Genomic DNA, 17,537 nt, shown 5'->3' with positions numbered 1-17,537 from the left:
ATACAAAAAAAAAAAAAAAAAAAAAAAAAAAAAAAAAAAAAAAAAAAAAAAAAAAAAAAAAAACACATGAAAAGCCATTTTTCAAGTTTAATTGCATAGAACAGCAAAGAAACTAGGAACCGCAACATTCCAAATTCTCAAAAGCCAAACAAGAAACAGAGCAACGTACCAGACATAATAAAATATCTGGCGCTGGATTTAGGTTCAGCGCTAGAACCGTTGGAATTTTCTGGCTATTGTGATGAACAGGAAGAAGCAAGTCAGAAATGATGAAAAGATGAGAGAGAGAGTTTGTTTTTCAAGTAGCCGTTAAAAGAAGCTTTGCCAGATTTAAATTAGAATGCGTAGGCGGAGATGGGCGACGAAGTTACCGAGCCATATTAAACTAGCCGTTGCTTGGGATTAGATTGGGCCGAAAAAAATTACAGATGGGATTCAGCCCAATTCAAATCATTCCGATTTGTCAATCCAACTTTCAGTTTGGGCCTAAAGCCCATAATAATATTTCACCAATTTTCCGTTTTATTTATTTATTATATATATATATATATTTTTTTTTAATATAGGTGCCATAGAAGTGCGCACCAACTCACTCTTAATTCAAATTAAATTCCATTATGAATTTTATATGGCAAAATTATAAAAATTATACCAATTTTCTTTTATTAAAAAGAATAACAATGAAATTTAAAATTCAAAGTATCTTCCAAACCTTCTCAAATAATTCTAAAACTATGATTTATTTGAAGAGTAGCGTGAGATCTCACGTTAGTTGGGGAGGAGAATGAAATATTCTTTATAAAAATATGAAAATCTCTCTTTCGTAGACACGTTTTAAAATCTTGAGATTGACGGCGATATGTAACAGGCTAAAACGAACAATATCTACTAACGATAACCTAAAGCTGCTACAAATACATAGAGATGGGTTGTTAAAATCGTGAGGCTAATAATGAGCTAGAGAAAATAATACCTACTAACGGTGGAATTTGGCTGTTACAAATAGTATCAGTCAAGTTTCGAGTGGTGTACCAGCGAGGACGCTAGACCCCAGAGGTGGATTGTGAGGTTCCACATTAATTGGAGAGAGAAATAAAGCATGTCTTATGACAGTGTTGAAACATCTCCCTAACATACGTATTTTAAAAACTTTGTGGGGGAAGCTTGAAAGGAAAAGATCAAAAGGAGAAGTCTGAGAGAAAAAGATAAAAAAATGACAATATCGGTTACTGACTTGGACGGTTACACATTAATTGAATATAAATATTAGTCCTAAGAAATAATATTTATACCTATATTTAAAATAATACCCACCAAATAAAAAAAATCCAAATTGTAAATGTATAATATTTAGACCCTTCCATGATTTGAAGGAGACAAAAACATGAAAAGCTTTGACAAAATACAGTGGTAAAGTGACGTACATAATTATAATGTGGAAAATAATTTTATTATTTTATTTATTTATTATTAAAAAAAAAGATATTTCTATTGAAGAGTTCAACATTGGATGCTGATTGGTGAAAATAATTATTAACTTTAATTTCTCTTTCATCTAAGACTTTTTTTATTTAATTATTATTATTTTTATTTTGGAACATAATTTATAAAATATATTTTCATAAGAATTGAGATTCTCAACACTTTTATGTAATAAATATTATTTCAATTAAAAAAAAGTAATTTTAGTTAATTAATAATTGACTTATACTATTTAATTTTTTTAGATTATTATATTTCAATTTGCATACTTTATATTTATTATACCAAAAAAAAAAAAAAAAAACTCACATAAAATAATGTTTTTAATTAATTTGTCTTAATTTATTGGCTACAATATTAATTATTTAAAACTAATTATTGGCATGTAGTCGGAATATCATGATGTAATTTTAAAAGAGATAATATTTAATTAATTTAAAGAGAGGTTAAAAAGTTTGAAGCCTTCTCTTTATACATTATTAAATAAAAAAAAAAAAGAATTTTTCGATTAAATAAAATAACTCATCTACAACTAGAGAATTAATTATTAAGAATTTTTACAAAAAGTTTTAAAAATTTTAATTACAGTTTTTTTCCTATAATTTTAAAATAATTATTTTAAACTAAGCTTTTTTTTTTTTTAATTATTGGTATTAGAATTTTAAATAAAATAAAAATTGATAAAAAAACATTTAAAATTATAGCTATTTATAAATAAAAAAATATTTTATAAAAATTCGTCGGTAAAATAAACACCACATATTATATTGGCATGTTTTTTGGCTTAATAAAATGATTAAATTAATGTCTATTTCACAATTTGTTGTTTTTTTTTTTTTTTTTTTAATTGTTGGATTAGTTATTGATTGTTGGAGACTTATCAACGGCTGAGGTTTTTCTTTGAATAAAATATAGCAAGATTTTTATAAATTTACTGGAAAAATCATTGTTTTTTCAAGAGATTGAAAAATAACGGGGAAATAAGAGAAGGAGAGTGCAATAATTTGAGGTGGAACGATCTGTTCCAATTTTACTCCCCCTGTTCCGATTTCTCTGTTTTTGAGAGATTTGAGGAATATCAGATTCAGATTTCTGGGTGGAAAAATTTCAGCAAATTGTTTCCGATTTGTTCTCATTTTGTTTCGAGTTCCAAATAGATGATCGATCTCTTCGATTTTTTATATATAATCCGATCAAAACGCAAACAATTTTTCTTTTGTTTTTCAGTTTTGTTTTGTTGTGGTTCTTCTTTTATGGAGCAACAACTGATAGATTCTTAAAGAAGAGTATGTGTAGGCCTGAAAGTGACTGTGTTTACACGAGCTTTGATTTTAGGTGATATTTGTTTGGATGCTTTCTGGATTCAATACATTGAAACTTCTTGTGTTTTTGTTTCTTGAAATCGACCGATTTCCTGTTTTAGCGATTGATTTTAGTTGAGAATCTGATTTGGAGTATTGTAACCTTGATTGATTCGAACTGCGTTTGAGAATTGGGGAAAAACAAATTCTCAAAGTTCTTCAGATTTTAAGAGTTTTTTCATTGTTTCCATATGGAGGCTACTGAATCAAACAGGTGCCATCTGCCGCTCCTTTCCATTTCGAGATTTTATCTGTAAATTCTTTGGAAAACCGATTAGTTTCGTTGTTAAAATTTCCCCCAAAAGTTGTTCAGTCGTCTGGAGTGGAACCCATGGCGGTATCTTTCAGCCGTTTCTCATTGTGGGTTTGGAATAGGAAGGAGAAGAAGTCTGTTGCTAATGGTTCTCCTTCGAGTTCTTCGTCTGAGTTTGGTAATGGATTGAGAGAATCAGAGCGTCTCAAATTCAAAAGGGGGGTGGGGTTGCCTTCATCGGCGAAGAAGGTCGAGAAGCAGCAATGGGGAAGTAAGAAAGAAACGAGGATTGAGTGGGAATGTGATTATGTGATGGTACCATCCGGCGGTGATGGCATGCAAATGTCGGAGTCTGACGCCCCTGGTGAGGCCGATTGGAGTATTGGTTGGTTGGAGCCTCACGGTCCTGGCTTTAAGAGTGATGATAGTTTTGCCGTTCTGGTGCCTTCGTATAGCAATCGTTGCAAGGAAGTGGTAGAGTGTTCAAATGTGGAGCTTCTGGCTGCCATCAAGAATCTTCAAACTGAGTTCTCACCTGGTATGGCCGGCCTTCTATTTGTTGTGTGTTTTCACTGTTCTTTTATCGAATGCTTTCTGTCATATTGGCTATTTGCTTATAGCTACAGAGATTTTTACTTGTTTGTTCCTTCATAATTCTTTAGTTGATCTTGAGACTGTACGTGAATGTGGACATCGGTTGGAGATGGTACAGAGAGGGTGAGGGTGTGGAAACCTCTCCCTAACGGGAGCGTTTTAAAAAGAGGAAAAACCCAGAAGGGAAAAGCTGTCGGCATAGGCTATTACAAATAGTATTAGAACCAGACACCAGATGGTGTGCGGATGTTGGCCCCGAGGGGGGTGGATTGTGAGATCCCACATCGGTGGTTAGAGAGGGTAACGAAGTATTTCTTATAAGTGTGTGAAAACCTCTCCTTAGCAGATGTGTTTTAGATATGTTTTAGAAACCTTAAGGAGGGGAAAGTTCAAAGAGACAATATCTACGGGCCGTGAGGTTTTGGGATATTATAGAACATGATCTTTTGCTTTGTGCTGCAATTGGCAGAGATAAAGTTTTGAATGGCTCTTAAGAGACATGATTCCTGAAATTTGGGAGCACATTCATTGGGCTTGTTTTGGAGCTGTTTTTTTGCAGTAGTGATCCATGAATTGGTTTAAAAGCTTTTGATTTTCAAAGGAAGAACAACTAAGTCATTGAATCTCTTCCTTGGGGAAAGAAAATTCTCTGGATTTTTCATTCCAGAGACTAGTTTTACTTATTGAGTTATTTAGAGCTGGACTCGTATCTAAGTTATCGTTCGGGTGCATCGCATAAGTTACTATACTAAATTTCATGACTTGAAGGAAGCAACATCACCCAACTTTAGCATCATGTCACCAAGTGTGTCCTTGGACAAGCATCGGATTTTAGATTAAAATGAAACATCATGGACTAAGGAAACATGTCGTGGTGGCAGCTCGTCGCACATAGGGTGATAGATTTACAGCCAAATTTCTCGTCTTTGATGTGCTGTTTGGTGAGAGTTCTTTGCTGTCAATCTCATAAATTATGTAGGGAGAGATCACTATCCCAAAGATGATGCCTTTTCGTTCTGTATTTACATCATAAAAATGAAGGGATAAAGCAAAAGAGAAGCTTTCTTTTAATGGTTTTGCTGCTGATGATGAATATCTTATCTTATGCAGAGAGCCAGAAGCACATGGAACTGTTGCTTTCTTCCCTGCAAAACTCCAAAGCCTGAAATGTGCAAGGCAGAGCATCATCTTGACTAGCAGCACTTTATGAAATAGAGTAACAAACCCTAGTTTTGGTCTGGAAAACCATTGGAAGGGAGATTTTCTTCCTTTATGTATATATTCAATAAGACAGTCTTAACTGTTTCATTTCTCCAATTTCCTTGAAATATTTCTTGGGTGGCTCTGTAATTATCTCTCACGAACTTGTTCATCCTCCTCCCACTGTTTCTCATACTTCGACGCTTCGTTCTCGGTGTTCATGTCCTGTTTCAATGGCTGTAATTGAAGCACTGTACTCGTTCAGAGAATGAATCAACTGCCTGCAATATAGAATATGATATCTTTGTATTTGTCTGAAGCAGAGATTGATCACTTATCAATAAAAGACAGTTGCATTGTAATCTTGAGCATTGCATTTTACATTGGAAAAGACATTATTGAAGGCAAAGAGCGAGTCAGCTACTTTGCTAAGTGGCTTTCCTCAGAGTGCCTTAATTGAAACTTCTGATACCACCTTGGCTCCCCTTCCCCTTGCCAGGTACAGGCCTATGTGGTGCATCAGCGCCTGATATAACACATTCAACTTTGTTATCATTCCCCAAGATTCTAGTATTAAACGAAATCAAACATTCGACTCTCTTCATATTCGAACTTTTGATTTAAGGACGCTAATAGACCTTTTAACTTCAAGAAAGCATTTGGGGAATAAAGTGGACTATAATTAATATACTCCAATTGTTTTTTCCTTTCTCTAATCCATTCGGTAGATATTATCATTACATTGTTGAATTAGAATGTGCTTTGATCTAATCTTAAAATTCTTTGTTCATATAATTTTATCATCCCATGGATGCAGACAAGTCAAGCAAATTCAACCACGCTGGCTAAGGGTCGTATCATCTCCAATAAAACTAAGGCTTGGGCATATGAAGGGACAAAAACTCAATTAATAAAGAACAAGAAGAGAGACTCATTTTATATCAAAGTCAGTGATGGATCAATAATTTGGATACCTGTGGATGAGCAATTGCATTTCCTAAATTTTTGGCCACAGAAACTGGAAGATCAAAAGTGGCACAGCCACCAGAATATATAATCACATCCTTTAATGGCGGAAGGAAACCACGATTTCTTGCAGATAATGTTGAACAAACAAAATCCAGCACGCATATGTCGGTGCAAATTCCCAGCACTAAGATCTTTATTTTTTTTCCAGAGAAGAAAACAGATCAAAGATTAATTTTCTCTAATTGAAAAGGGAAAACGTAACTAGACCAAATTGTATCTCCGATTCAAAATTAGAGAATACTCACCACTTTGATCTGATTGTTTTTCACCCAATCGACGAAAACATTAGAGCCATCTTTCTCCAAACAACCTACAAATCCATCGATGCAGTCTTTGCATTTCAGCGTTACATTCGTCTCATTTTCTAGCCATTGCAAGGCTGCAAACAAGGACGAGAGATTTTCAAAATTGGAAATATAGTTTAAATTCAATCATGGAGAGTATCAGTACAGGAAATGGTACCTGGAACTAATTTGGCTTCGTCGGTTCCAGCAATGCAATGAGGAGGATAAGGAGGCTCTGGAATATCAGGACGATGAGAATCAAGAAAGGCGAATATAGGCCACTTTTTCTCGCAGAAAACTCTAGCGAGTCTCGCCGATTCCTCCACCATTTGAGAAATTTGCTCGTCATGCTGTTTCGGAGCCTGTAAAAACAAGGAGTCATTACCAAATCCGACGGAACTTCTGTAGTGAGTAATCGGAAAAATAAAACAAAAAAAAAAGAACAATAGCGAATGATATTCCGAATTAGAACTCTCTATCTCAAGGAGTAGTTTCCAGATTAAGACATGGATCGAAACGGAGAAGAGAAATCAGCGAATGGAATTACCAAATTTCCAGCGCCGACGGTGCAGAAGCCATTAACGACATCAACGAGGACGAGGCCAGTGTTAACGTCACCGGACAAAACAAAAGGCTCCTGAGTCACCGGAAGGTTCTCCTTCAACAACTCCACAACCTCCGACACCATTTTCTTCTGCTGCTTCTTCTTCTTCTGGTTTAGGGAAACAAATCAAATGCGGGAAGCGCCACTGAACGCGGTCCTTCAAAATTGTAATACAGGCAAGTTGGTCAAGGTAGAAAGTCAACCTTGATAACCATTTAATAATAGCACGGAGTCAGATATGGAAGTGGGTCCAATCGCTTTGCAATGTGAACCGTTGGATTTAAAAGCCCTGCCGAGAAATCGTGTGGCTGAGTGTCGTATAAGAAAAATATTAAATTGGAACCTCATTCTAATATATTGTTAAAAATAAAAATAAAAATAAATAAATAAAATAAAAGGAATGGTTGGGAGAAATTTACTGGGTATAACTTAATAATCCCACCAAAACGTCATCGTTCCACTAACTTCCCGACATTAATAGGCGTAACCTTTACGCAAAACCACCCAATCGAAAAGTTTAGATTCCAACTCAGAATTTACTTTACTTCCGTTAATGTTCGAATTATCTACGGTATATATAAAAAGAATAATAATAATAATGGCAGACGACGTCGTTTCACAATATAGCTTCTGACCAGTGCTCTGTCCGTTTGACCGGAAGATTTGAGAAGTCAAATGACATTACATCACTGCTACAAAGCAGAGATTTTTTGCAGCCCCGCCCTAGAACTGATTTACCGCTGCAAATCTTTTCTCTTCCGGCGATTTTTCAGTCATCGCCATGTGTAACGGCCATCGCCGATCTTCGTTTGGAGATAGCCTTTTCCCCTACCAAACCTCCGTACCGGAAAACGGCGATGCTTCTGTCGTGGATAATATACGGGGAAGATTGGCGGAAGCAGAGTCGCGACTGGCTGTAGTTCGGGCTCGGGAGGTGGAGCTCAGCCGCCTCTTGGAGGAAATGAAACGTTTGGTCTCTGTGATGGAGATTCTCGAGAACTACCTGAAACGGCAGTATCGTGACCGCCAAGAGTATGTGGTTCGCTTCTCTCCCCTGTAGCTCGAAAATAGAAATTCCTCTTCGCCGTCAATGTCTGTAATTCTAGGGCTACCAACCCAACCTCGGGCTGTTGTCTTGCATTTTCGTTCATATTTTCAATCCTTGTTGACTGTATTCGCTGCCAAATCCTTGAATATATCCGATTAAGAATTTGTAGTCTGCGGCGTTTGTTGCTCTCCGCCCTTGATTTCACTTGGGAATGGAATAGATACCATTAACTCGTTTAATCGAAGCAATTTGTGACAATTTTCTGTAACCTAACATGAACAGTCATTCGCTGGGTTTTACAGGATTGAATCGAGAACGAAAGAAGAAAGAAAATGGGACAAACTATCAGTCTATTTTCAAGTATACATTCAACTATCAGTCGCTAAATCTAAAGTGTAAAGATTTGAGGTCTCATTTTGCCAGTCTTGAATGAGAGAGCGAAGTGTGTGATTAGGGGTGAGATAAGGATGCTGTAACCTCAAGTTGGTCATTGGTGATGTATCGTGTCCTGCAATTATCCATTGTTCTATGGCCTCTAACTCGTACGAGAACCCATCTGCTGCCACATGTGGGTTCTTCATCACTTCCTGCACCAACAATTCACCAAATAATTATGAACTTGATTCCTTTTTTGGTAGAAAAGTAAAGAAGTTATGGCCTATGGTTATAATAAGCATTGAATGTTAGTAGCCACTTGTGTTCAATTAAGGCAAAAAGCTATTGATTTCTCGAGTTGCTTAGTGAAGCAGCGAAGAGACCGTAGGGATCTAGAAATTCAATAAACCTGCAAGATGGGACAGATGAAGATTCTTGGCACATCATCTACATCCTCATTAGTTGCATTTGCACCTTCGTTTCCCACTAGATCATCTGCTTTCGCCTTGATCTCATCGATCTCCTCCATGGCTGTCGCCAAGTTAAGCTCTGAATTTAAACCATTTGGGGTTACGCATCTCAAAGCCAGATCAACTAGCCCATCAACCAAGTCCAACGGCCACTGTCCAGCCTCATCGTCTAAAATCTGGACAATACCAACCTTTCCCATCGTCAGTGCCTTCTCAATCAGCCCTGTCCAATTCCTCCCAGTTACCAGATGTAGCAGCAGAGCCCCAAAAGCCCGGATGTCCAACTCAATGCCACCAGCTTCATCCAATTCGGCAAGCCCAAAACCAGTGACTTTGGCGACAAGGTTTTGGTCCAGGAGAATTTTGGAGAGGGTGAGGTTGCCATGAGAAATGGGCTGAGGTTGAGCCTGGTGAAGGAAGCTCAGGCCCGAGCATACCTCTGATGCTATACGGATTCTGTCATGCCACATGAGAGGGCGGCGTATTTTCCTGGATCTTCTGTTGGTTGGAAGTAGTCTGTCACTTAAGCTACCATTATGCATGTAATCAAAGACAATACATTTGAGCTCGGAGCAGAATCCCATCATGGCAATCAGATGAGGGTGACGGATATGGCTTAAAAGCTCCACCTGCAAATAAACACAGTTTGGATGAAAACATAGTTTTTGACAGTTGAAGACAGTTGAAAAGAGGGCATCTGCTACCTTAGATTGAAAATCTTCTTCTGACAGACAATTTCCTGAGTCGATCATTTGGATTGCAATTGAATTATGATTGATACGTCCTCTGTACACCTGGGAACTCAATCTCATTTGTTCTGAAAAGCCCTCGGTGGCTAATCTGATCTCTTCACCCGTGTAAACTCTTGTACTGCAAGTCACTTCAGTCGACCTTTCAGCCATTCCAATGGCATCTTTCTCTTTGCAGAACTCAATTCTCCGGTTAAGAATGTCTCTCTGTCTCCTCAGCTCCTCGATTTCTCTCACCATCCCTTCCCTCGTTTTCGCTGTCTTCTCCAATTGAGCTTCTATACGCGATTTTCCTGCAGTGGAAATTTGGAGCTTCCTTGATAGCTCAGCTTGCAGTTCGAGAAGTGAACTTAATCTATTCTTGCTTTCCTCGATATCACGTACTATTTCAAGAATGCATTCTTTGGCAGGGTCTAATTCTTTCTGCAACTCTTCCCTAATTGTAACCTCTTCTTTTATCTGTGCTTCAAGCTCTTCGGTCTGTAAAATCATGAATACTTTGATGGTTATGAGAGCGAATACGAAATGAATCAAACAGAGGAAAGAAACAGCCTATAGTACCCGCTGACTGCACAGATTAATGGCCCACTCTGCTTTAGCTTGCCTTTCAGCACTACCCTTTGCTTCATCTTTCATCAACTGGATGGTCTTGCGAGCTTCCTCTATTTTAGTCCTTAGATGCTCAATGCTTTCCTCAGTATTCTGCCAACATCGTTCAGGCAATCAGCAGTGTTCTTGAGTAACAGAACTGGTAACAGATCAAGTCCCATATTGAAGATAGCAAAATGAGTTCATTACTAGTTTTCTCCCTGGGTTGTAAATGAGAGTACATTTTTAGGAACAAATTCTTAAAGACCCAATTCCTCAGTCAGATTGAAAAGTATCATATCATGATCAGTATGTCAGATTGAGAGCAAATTCTTAAAACCATTGACTGTCATTGTTGCTAGAAAGCAAAGTGGATTTGACAAATTCAATGCTAAAATGCACAAAAGATGATGAACAACTATTATTTAATTGTTTTCCTGACTGAAAAATAATATTTACCATATCTGAATCAGGATGATCCAGAATATTGAACTGGGTTGAACTTGAAGTTTCAAGAACATCCTCTTGATCCTGCTCGCAGTCTTTTTCTTCCTGCAAATTCAACGATAGTAATTCCTCGTAGTAGTTCTCTAGTTCATGGATATTATTGTCCCAATAATTTCGAGAACTCAAGGAATTTGAACTACTTGGTGAAGAAGACGAGAGACTCAACATCCTCTCTGTGGAATAGATTGGATCTTCCATGAACATCTTTCCCAGCCAGTCTTTGAATGAATGCTTGCTGCTGATTTTAGAGATCCTTACACCTTTATCATCTTCCATGATTCTTTCATCTCTGAGAAATACCTGTTTTCCTCCCCATATTACAAACAACTCACAAGAATTGGCCTTGTTTCTGTAAATGTAAAATGATCCACTAATTGCATTCTTTGATTTCCTGCAGAAGAACAATTCACACACAAATGTTTCAATGCAAAAAATTGATGTCTTATCTAATATCAAATCTTGAGAAGTTTTCTGCATACCAAGATGAAGATTTCATAAACGTAAAACCAATGACTAAATTGGTGATTCCCAATTCTGAAATCAAGTCAACAAGGAACCTATGAATAGGTTCATCAGATTTCTCAACCTTGAGTATTTCGGCTTTTACCTAATGCCATAAGAAAGGGGATCAGACATTGTAAGAATTTTCCAGCAGTCAATTAGCTAGAGAAGAAATATGATCAAACCTTGCCACAAAAATCTACATATTTAGAAAGTAGCTTATCGATCTTTTCCTGCTCATATTTTCTCAGAACTTTCACTTTCTCTTCACTTACAGAACTCGCAGGGAGCTTTCCGACTGAAATGAGATAAGCAATCAACGAAGATTAGGAGAACGAATATCGATGAATCAATGAAACATAATTTGAAGAACAGGCAGTGTTTACACGGAGTGTAGACATATTCCTGGGAATTGGTGTAGGCGATGTGAAGAATCACAATTGAAATCGGTTGAGTCTTCCATTTCCCAAGAGTCCACCCCAATGTCTTGAATCCATCGTGAAGATCATTTCCGATAGCAACGTAGACCTTGTCTGCTTTACCAGTCATTGATTGATTATCAACGAGGCGCTTATCCGTTGGGCTTCGATTGTGTCTCTGCAAACGAGTTGCCAATGGCTCCCTCAACTCGTGGTGAACTGAATAAAGCGTTGAATGAAGGCTGAATGCAGAGCTTCCGGTGGAAAAGGAAATGGAAAGTTTCCGGTGGGGTCTTTTGGAGGTTTAAGAGTGAAACCTTCGTAGAAAGTTGAAGAGCAAGATCCTTTGGATTTTAACCTTTCCTCGTAAGTTTGTGGCGGATTTTCAAAGCTCCGGCGAAGACTTTTCCCCCCGTCGTCTTCATCCATTTATATTTACTCCCTTGACGGGGACGCCCAAGTATTTTCATTCTTATTTCTTAAATACTGTTTTTCATTTTGGTGGGGCCCATTAGAGACATTTCTTCGTTGCCAATTGGCATCATTTTCTTGAGTTTTTTATTATTTATTTTTTATTATTATTTTTTTAATAATATATTTTCAATAAATTATTGAGGTAAATAATTCTGCTCATAATAAAATTTTAAACTTTTGAGTTTTTATTTTATTTTATTTGATTGATAAGCTTCTTTTTTTTTTATTAATTAATTAATTTATTTATGAAATATGGGCTAAAAATGCAAAACTAGATCTCAGAATGATTTGTCATTGACTTTTTTTTTTTTCTTCATTAAATTATTCTAAAAAAAATTCGATTAAATTTAAACAATATTCATCCATTTGTTTAATATAATATAGTAAAAATAAATTAGAAAAAAGCACCCTATCGTAAAATTGATTTGGAATATTCCTTTTTTAGTCCCTTTTGTGGAGGTTAAAAACAAGATTAGTTAAGTTTCATGAAAAATAAAATAAAAAAATATATTTTTCTTATTTTTTAAATATTACTTGACGGAAGACTTTATAATAACTTATCGTGTGACGTTATTTCATTACTTTATTTAAATACAATAAATAAATATTTAATTTTTTTTTTATAATAATAGGCCAATCATTCTTTCAAGAGGGTGGAAAAGAAAATAAATTGAGTATTAAATATTTTTTACCACGGGAAATTTGACTACAAATGACAAAAAAAACCTTCCTTGTTGTCATTCCTGTCATGTATTTCATTATTTATCTTTATAAAATTTCTCATTTATTTAATAATAAAATAATTTAAATTAAAATAGTAAATAAAATGGGTATAAATACTTAATTTATGTGAATAAAAAGTTTAATAGGTCTTTATTAATTTTTAATTTTGTATTTATTAGAATCCTGATTAATTTAAATTTTATGTTTAATGTAATTTAATTGTCGGGAAAATTTATAATGTTTTAGAAAATAAAATTGAAGACTAAATTAACAGAAATTAGAAAGTTGAATAAATTTGTAATTTAATCAAAATTTAATTTAATTTAGATTTTGGGCGGCCGCCACGCGGGGCACAGTCGGCTTCTACATTTTCGGGACGTCTCTTTTGTCCTGGTATGGCTCTCCTCGGCGACGATGGTCGGGGCTATGAGCTAGCTCGAAAACTCGAGACCCTTGGCGTATGGCGGACATGGCTTGGTGATTTCAACTACTCCAACTTCGTGCCCTTCCTCTCTTCGACTTCCACATGGGAAACATTCATGCGAACGGACGATTCGAAATCTAGGGCTCAGATCCAGCTACAACTTAGGGCTCGAGCTCTCCTCTTCGACAAAGCAAGCGTCTCTCTCTTTCTTCGTTCCACTCCCTCGCCTTCTTCTTCTTCTTCTGCTGTGAATCCATTATCGTCCTCTTCTTTGGCTATTTCGAAGCTCAATCCTAATTGTAAGATTCATTTCGAATTGGATTGTTGTTTTGCCAATTGTTACTATACTGGATTAGTATTTGAGTCTGGTGCCATCTTTTGCAGACTTGCAACTTCATGGTGACGATGTGTATTTTACACTGGAAAATCCTTCCAAAGATGTGAAGGGTCATGTTTCATCCAATAAGGCTTCCGGCAAGGTTCTTTCCTTTGCTCCTTCACTATAGTTTTCAAGATACTTTTGTATTTCCTATGCTTTATTATGTTAGTTTTGCATGAAATTTTGACGCGTCAAAATTTGCAAGCCCCCCCAATATTGTTCTTGTGAGACGTTGGTTGAGTCTAGAGTTTATTGGCTTCTTTCTTGGGGCAATGGTCTGGTTTGGGCCTCCAGTTTTTGTAATACAATCGTGCCTTCACACCGTAAACTTATCAAGCATTGCTGTATAGGATGTTTCGTGATTTTGGGGACTAATTGGATTTGGGGTGAAACCTCAATCTTCTTGTCAGGAACGGATGGGAAAAGATGGAGTGACAGTGATCTTAAATTGATAGCATTGATGTTGCCCGTTGCCCATCTCTCCATTTTCAGTGCTTCCTTCTAAAATTTATTTTGTTCCGAAAAGCAATTAGAGCTATCTCAGGTCTAATGTGTATGCTATATTATGGCGAGTACTCAATGATAGATTACATTGATGCCGACTCTATAATTTGATCAATTGTTTTGTCAGATAGATTCCATCTTTGACAAGCCCCTATCATTCCTGGTTATCAGAGTCAACTTTAGTTGCTTTGGCCTGTAAAGTCTCCATCCTTCTCCTTTCTGATTCCATCTCTTGTGATGCTTATGTAGTTTTCATTGAAATTTGAGTTCGCAACAATTTGTGTAGTTATATTTTAGGCCTTTCTCTGAAACATAATATTATCTTTTTTCCAAAGACGAAGAAGAAAAAAGAAAAAGGAAAATCAATAAGCTGACACCAAGCATGACAGAATAATATCAATATCACATGATAACTTTTCTGTAATTACGGTTCTTGCACAGAAATATGATAAAAGATTACTTCACTTGCTTGTTAAGTTTTTAGTCCTGTTCGTTGTGGCTTTAATTGTTCAATGTTCATATCGTATGATTACTAGATAGGATGGGAGGTTTTAAGTGTGAACTATTATAAGGTTGATGATGTGATTTTGGTTTATCTATGCTTATTTATACTTATGAGTGGTTATAGCCTATAATAAGCGGCCAATCCCCAAAGTGCAACATACCTTACTTGTCACCTGGATATGCAGATTCAGCCAAAAGCAGCTTCAAGTGTTGGGCCAAGATCTAGAGAGTCTGAAATTGGTGATTCATCCCAAAAATTAAAAAATGAACTTCCTGAAACATGGTACAATCAATTCATTGAGAAGTATAGAGTCAAGCAGCCATATTGTTTGTCAAATGGGAACAATGTTGCAGACAAGCGAACATCTGAGGAAATGTCCTCTTACCTTAGATTACTTGAGAAACATAAGAAAAGGCGTATGGTCTTTAAGGATGATCAGCTTACAAATTTTGGAAATTCTGTCTCGGCAAATGCTTCAAGTTCTGCTTTTGATTTCAATAGTTCAATTGAAGACGATGCTAATTTTTTCCCTGAAGTTATGTTTACTTTTAACTGTGTGCCAGAGAGTGCATTCCCACCCCCTGATGATATGAAAGACTATAGAAAACTGGAACTCTCCGGAGTCACTGGTACCTTCCCTCAGCCTATTACTAGGAATTCTGCCATGATGGAGAGGTTTGGTGTTAAGCCTGATTACCTTAGCACAGAACGAGGGAGCAACGTACAGCGTGCAAAAAGTGGATCTGGAGGGAGCAGGAAAAATCTTGGTCAAGAACAATCTTTTCAGATGTCTCAGAAAGTAGTAGCTAAAATGTTGATGAGTAGAGGGTTTGATGGTGCTACAGAAGTTCCGTTGGAAGTCTTCTCCCAGTTTTTGAGTTGTCATATCTGCAAACTTGGTAGTACTTTGAGAGTACTTGCTGATAGTTACAGAAACCAGTGTTCAGCCGTGGATTTACTGAGGATGTTCCTTAAAACGATGGGATACGGGTAAGTTTGAGTTATTATTATTTCTTTGTTACGAGGTTGATGTGTAACTAAATGGTGTAAATGAAGAACTGAAGTGTTTGAGGGCCAAACAACCATCATACGGTTAACATTTTTTCACTTTAATAATTCTCAATATCTTCCTGACGTCATCATTCCTAGTGCCATCTCTTATCTAGTTGCATAATTTTTGTGTTAATTGATATTGATGCTGTCAATTTGTTTGTCTAGAGAACAAATGCTTGCCGAAGAAGGCTAATAATATGGTAGCATTTAATTTTCTGTACTTGATTATAAAAATTAGAAGCTTGAATCTGGTCCCAAAACTTGTCGAGGCTATCATAATCTCAAATGGGATTTGTTAGGGAACATCTGCATTAGTGATAAAGTTAAGTTCAAGCTACTTTATAACACTTCTTTGGTTGCTTGAATCCCATACAGTAACTTTGGACCCTTGGTGGAAATTGTCAAGGATGGTTCCAGGAATTATGTACGGCAGTCCTTGCAAGTTCATGGAGTCCAACCACAAATGCAGGCACAGCATCAGAGCCTTCTTCAAGTGCCTCAACAAGTATGTATCCCTATATTTTCTCCTGCGTGTCAATTTTTGTTTTGTGTGACTTCCCCTTGTCGTATGAGGCCTTTGTTTTTCAGTCTCTTATGGTATGATGTTCTCATGTAATTACAGATGTTATACTGCGAGTATCAAATTCTCGATAGATATTCTTTTGTTGGTATAACTCTCTCGCTGCATTGAGACAGACATTTTGTCCCACAACATTTTCTTGTTACTTTAATCAACTATTACCATTCATCTCTTTAATAATCCTTGCTTCACATGCCATCAGTGTTGTTGAAACGAATCGAGGACATCTATTAAAACTTAAAACTCTATATTGCATCTCGAAAACCATAAGGCAAATTTGTTGGATCTGCAGGTGCCCAGACAAATGCATCCCCAGATGCCACAGATGGTTCATCCACAAAATTTGGCATTTCAGCAGCAGCAGCAATTAGCGCTTGCTGAAAAGATGCGAAGACGGCAATCTGCAAACCCACGTGCTGTTATGGAAGTGAACAAGGACAGACCATTAGTGCAAGTCAAGGTTGAAAATACAGAATTGCCTATGGATGGCAACGCCTTAAATGCTCTTAACGTCAGACATCCCCAGTTGCAGTTCCGCCACCCGCAAATTGCTGCTATGTCCAATGTTCACGCTTCACCAGCAAATCAATTCAGGCAGATGTCTTCTATGCAAATGCCTCAGATCCAGACACCGTAAGAGGATCTTAAAATTCAAAAATAATCTTTAACCACAAAGTTTGTTCTTGAATGGGTTCTTTGCTGATCTATTGTAGCACATTCTCATCGTTATGCAGGAATATTAACGTCGCTAGGGCTCCACCGGTCAAGGTCGAAGGCTTCCAGGAACTGATGGGTGGGGACTCTTCCTCAAAACATGACTCGGAGGAAGCTAGATTGACCTCCCCTTCAAGTAAATAGTTCGGGCAGTAACTACTTCGTGGTATCTATGTACATATTCCTTCACGTGAACAAAAATTATTATATTTCTGAGCAAGCAAGCTTGAGCCACTAAAGTTGCAATTCGTCCCGGAAGTTGGATCATGCACCGCCGGTGCGCTACTTTCCCTGTATTCAGTCTTCATTCCCCCTGTTAGATCAATATTTTATGCTTCATTGCTTATTATATAAGGATTAATTTGAATATTTATCGTTAAATTTCAAATTTGATCCTTATAGCTGGGAAGATAAAGCTAGAATTTTGCTCATGTGATTTTAAAAGTTAGGATTAATTCTTATAGTTCCTATGGTGATTTATAACTTGAGTTAAGCAATGAGTATTTTTTCTTTCAACTAGTTTTTTTATTTTAAGATTAAATCTATTTTTGGATTATTATCTGTTTTTTTAACTATATTTTTTAAAAACAAGGAAAAGTGTCTGTTAGCGTGGTAGTTGCGATTTTTCTTTTAATAATTCCTCGAATAATTCTTCTAATCTATCATATGAAAAAAATTTGATAAAAAACAAAGGTTTTTTTTTTTTTTTTTTTTTTT

General features: G+C 36.5%; 5 protein-coding genes across 8 annotated transcripts in view; 2 read left to right on the top strand and 3 right to left on the bottom strand.

The window, feature by feature from the left end:
• The window catches only part of LOC111463262 (uncharacterized protein At4g38062-like), a 4,741-nt gene extending 4,428 nt beyond the window's left edge, over positions 1-313 (bottom strand). Inside the window, exon 1 of the mRNA XM_023107129.1 lies at positions 170-313. Coding sequence (XP_022962897.1) covers positions 170-176 — 7 coding nt within the window. The 5' untranslated portion in view covers positions 177-313. The remainder of the gene's footprint in view (positions 1-169) is intronic.
• A 2,121-nt stretch (positions 314-2,434) lies between these two features.
• Positions 2,435-5,186, top strand: LOC111463276. The gene is made up of 2 exons (XM_023107147.1): positions 2,435-3,634; positions 4,801-5,186. The coding sequence occupies exons 1-2, from the start codon at positions 3,175-3,177 to the stop codon at positions 4,854-4,856; spliced, it is 516 nt and encodes a 171-aa protein (XP_022962915.1). The 5' UTR covers positions 2,435-3,174; the 3' UTR covers positions 4,857-5,186.
• On the bottom strand, positions 5,025-7,000 carry LOC111463275 (nicotinamidase 1). 2 transcript variants are annotated; one of them, XR_002713860.1, is made up of 6 exons: positions 6,751-7,000; positions 6,382-6,565; positions 6,165-6,298; positions 5,865-6,050; positions 5,273-5,416; positions 5,025-5,171 (listed from the first exon to the last, which is right to left on the bottom strand). XR_002713860.1 is itself a non-coding variant. In XM_023107145.1 (5 exons), exons 1-5 carry the CDS (start codon positions 6,889-6,891, stop codon positions 5,333-5,335), a joined length of 729 nt encoding a protein of 242 aa, XP_022962913.1. In that variant the 5' UTR covers positions 6,892-7,000; the 3' UTR covers positions 5,178-5,332. The 2 variants fall into 2 exon arrangements, 1 of the variants encoding a protein (XP_022962913.1); XM_023107145.1 differs by lacking the exon at positions 5,025-5,171 and having other exon boundaries at positions 5,178-5,416.
• A 1,054-nt stretch (positions 7,001-8,054) lies between these two features.
• On the bottom strand, positions 8,055-11,979 carry LOC111463274 (putative U-box domain-containing protein 50). Of its 3 annotated transcripts, XM_023107143.1 has the most exons (8): positions 11,432-11,979; positions 11,231-11,343; positions 11,024-11,151; positions 10,497-10,935; positions 10,011-10,151; positions 9,405-9,929; positions 8,640-9,329; positions 8,055-8,442 (listed from the first exon to the last, which is right to left on the bottom strand). In XM_023107143.1, the coding sequence occupies exons 1-8, from the start codon at positions 11,592-11,594 to the stop codon at positions 8,224-8,226; spliced, it is 2,418 nt and encodes an 805-aa protein (XP_022962911.1). In that variant the 5' UTR covers positions 11,595-11,979; the 3' UTR covers positions 8,055-8,223. The 3 variants fall into 3 exon arrangements, with proteins under 3 accessions (XP_022962911.1, XP_022962910.1, XP_022962912.1); XM_023107142.1 differs by having other exon boundaries at positions 8,640-9,929; XM_023107144.1 differs by having other exon boundaries at positions 8,318-8,551; positions 8,595-9,929.
• A 1,019-nt stretch (positions 11,980-12,998) lies between these two features.
• Positions 12,999-17,242, top strand: LOC111463495. The gene is made up of 6 exons (XM_023107448.1): positions 12,999-13,384; positions 13,470-13,564; positions 14,658-15,463; positions 15,902-16,031; positions 16,399-16,739; positions 16,841-17,242. The coding sequence occupies exons 1-6, from the start codon at positions 13,057-13,059 to the stop codon at positions 16,962-16,964; spliced, it is 1,824 nt and encodes a 607-aa protein (XP_022963216.1). The 5' UTR covers positions 12,999-13,056; the 3' UTR covers positions 16,965-17,242.
• Positions 17,243-17,537: the final 295 nt, after the last annotated feature.

Source organism: Cucurbita moschata, unplaced genomic scaffold, assembly GCF_002738365.1.
Source record: "Cucurbita moschata cultivar Rifu unplaced genomic scaffold, Cmos_1.0 Cmo_Scf00028, whole genome shotgun sequence".
NCBI lineage: Eukaryota > Viridiplantae > Streptophyta > Magnoliopsida > Cucurbitales > Cucurbitaceae > Cucurbita > Cucurbita moschata.
This window is presented reverse-complemented; position numbering and strand designations above follow the sequence as displayed.

Bases quoted from the DNA above. Each gene is read 5' to 3' on its own strand.
- LOC111463276 (XM_023107147.1), top strand. From the start codon at position 3,175: ATGGCGGTATCTTTCAGCCGTTTCTCATTGTGGGTTTGGAATAGGAAG. The intron at 3,635-4,800 runs GTATGGCCGGCC...TATCTTATGCAG, and splicing joins TCAAACTGAGTTCTCACCTG to AGAGCCAGAAGCACATGGAA.
- LOC111463274 (XM_023107142.1), bottom strand. From the start codon at position 11,594: ATGACTGGTAAAGCAGACAAGGTCTACGTTGCTATCGGAAATGATCTT. The intron at 11,152-11,230 runs GTTTGATCATAT...TTATGGCATTAG, and splicing joins ATGTAGATTTTTGTGGCAAG to GTAAAAGCCGAAATACTCAA. The intron at 10,936-11,023 runs GTATGCAGAAAA...GTTCTTCTGCAG, and splicing joins TTTATGAAATCTTCATCTTG to GAAATCAAAGAATGCAATTA.
- LOC111463275 (XM_023107145.1), bottom strand. From the start codon at position 6,891: ATGGTGTCGGAGGTTGTGGAGTTGTTGAAGGAGAACCTTCCGGTGACT. The intron at 6,299-6,381 runs GTACCATTTCCT...CCTTGTTTGCAG, and splicing joins CGAAGCCAAATTAGTTCCAG to CCTTGCAATGGCTAGAAAAT. The intron at 6,051-6,164 runs GTGAGTATTCTC...AAAAAAATAAAG, and splicing joins AAAACAATCAGATCAAAGTG to ATCTTAGTGCTGGGAATTTG.
- LOC111463495 (XM_023107448.1), top strand. From the start codon at position 13,057: ATGGCTCTCCTCGGCGACGATGGTCGGGGCTATGAGCTAGCTCGAAAA. The intron at 13,385-13,469 runs GTAAGATTCATT...CATCTTTTGCAG, and splicing joins TTCGAAGCTCAATCCTAATT to ACTTGCAACTTCATGGTGAC. The intron at 16,032-16,398 runs GTATGTATCCCT...TTGGATCTGCAG, and splicing joins TTCTTCAAGTGCCTCAACAA to GTGCCCAGACAAATGCATCC.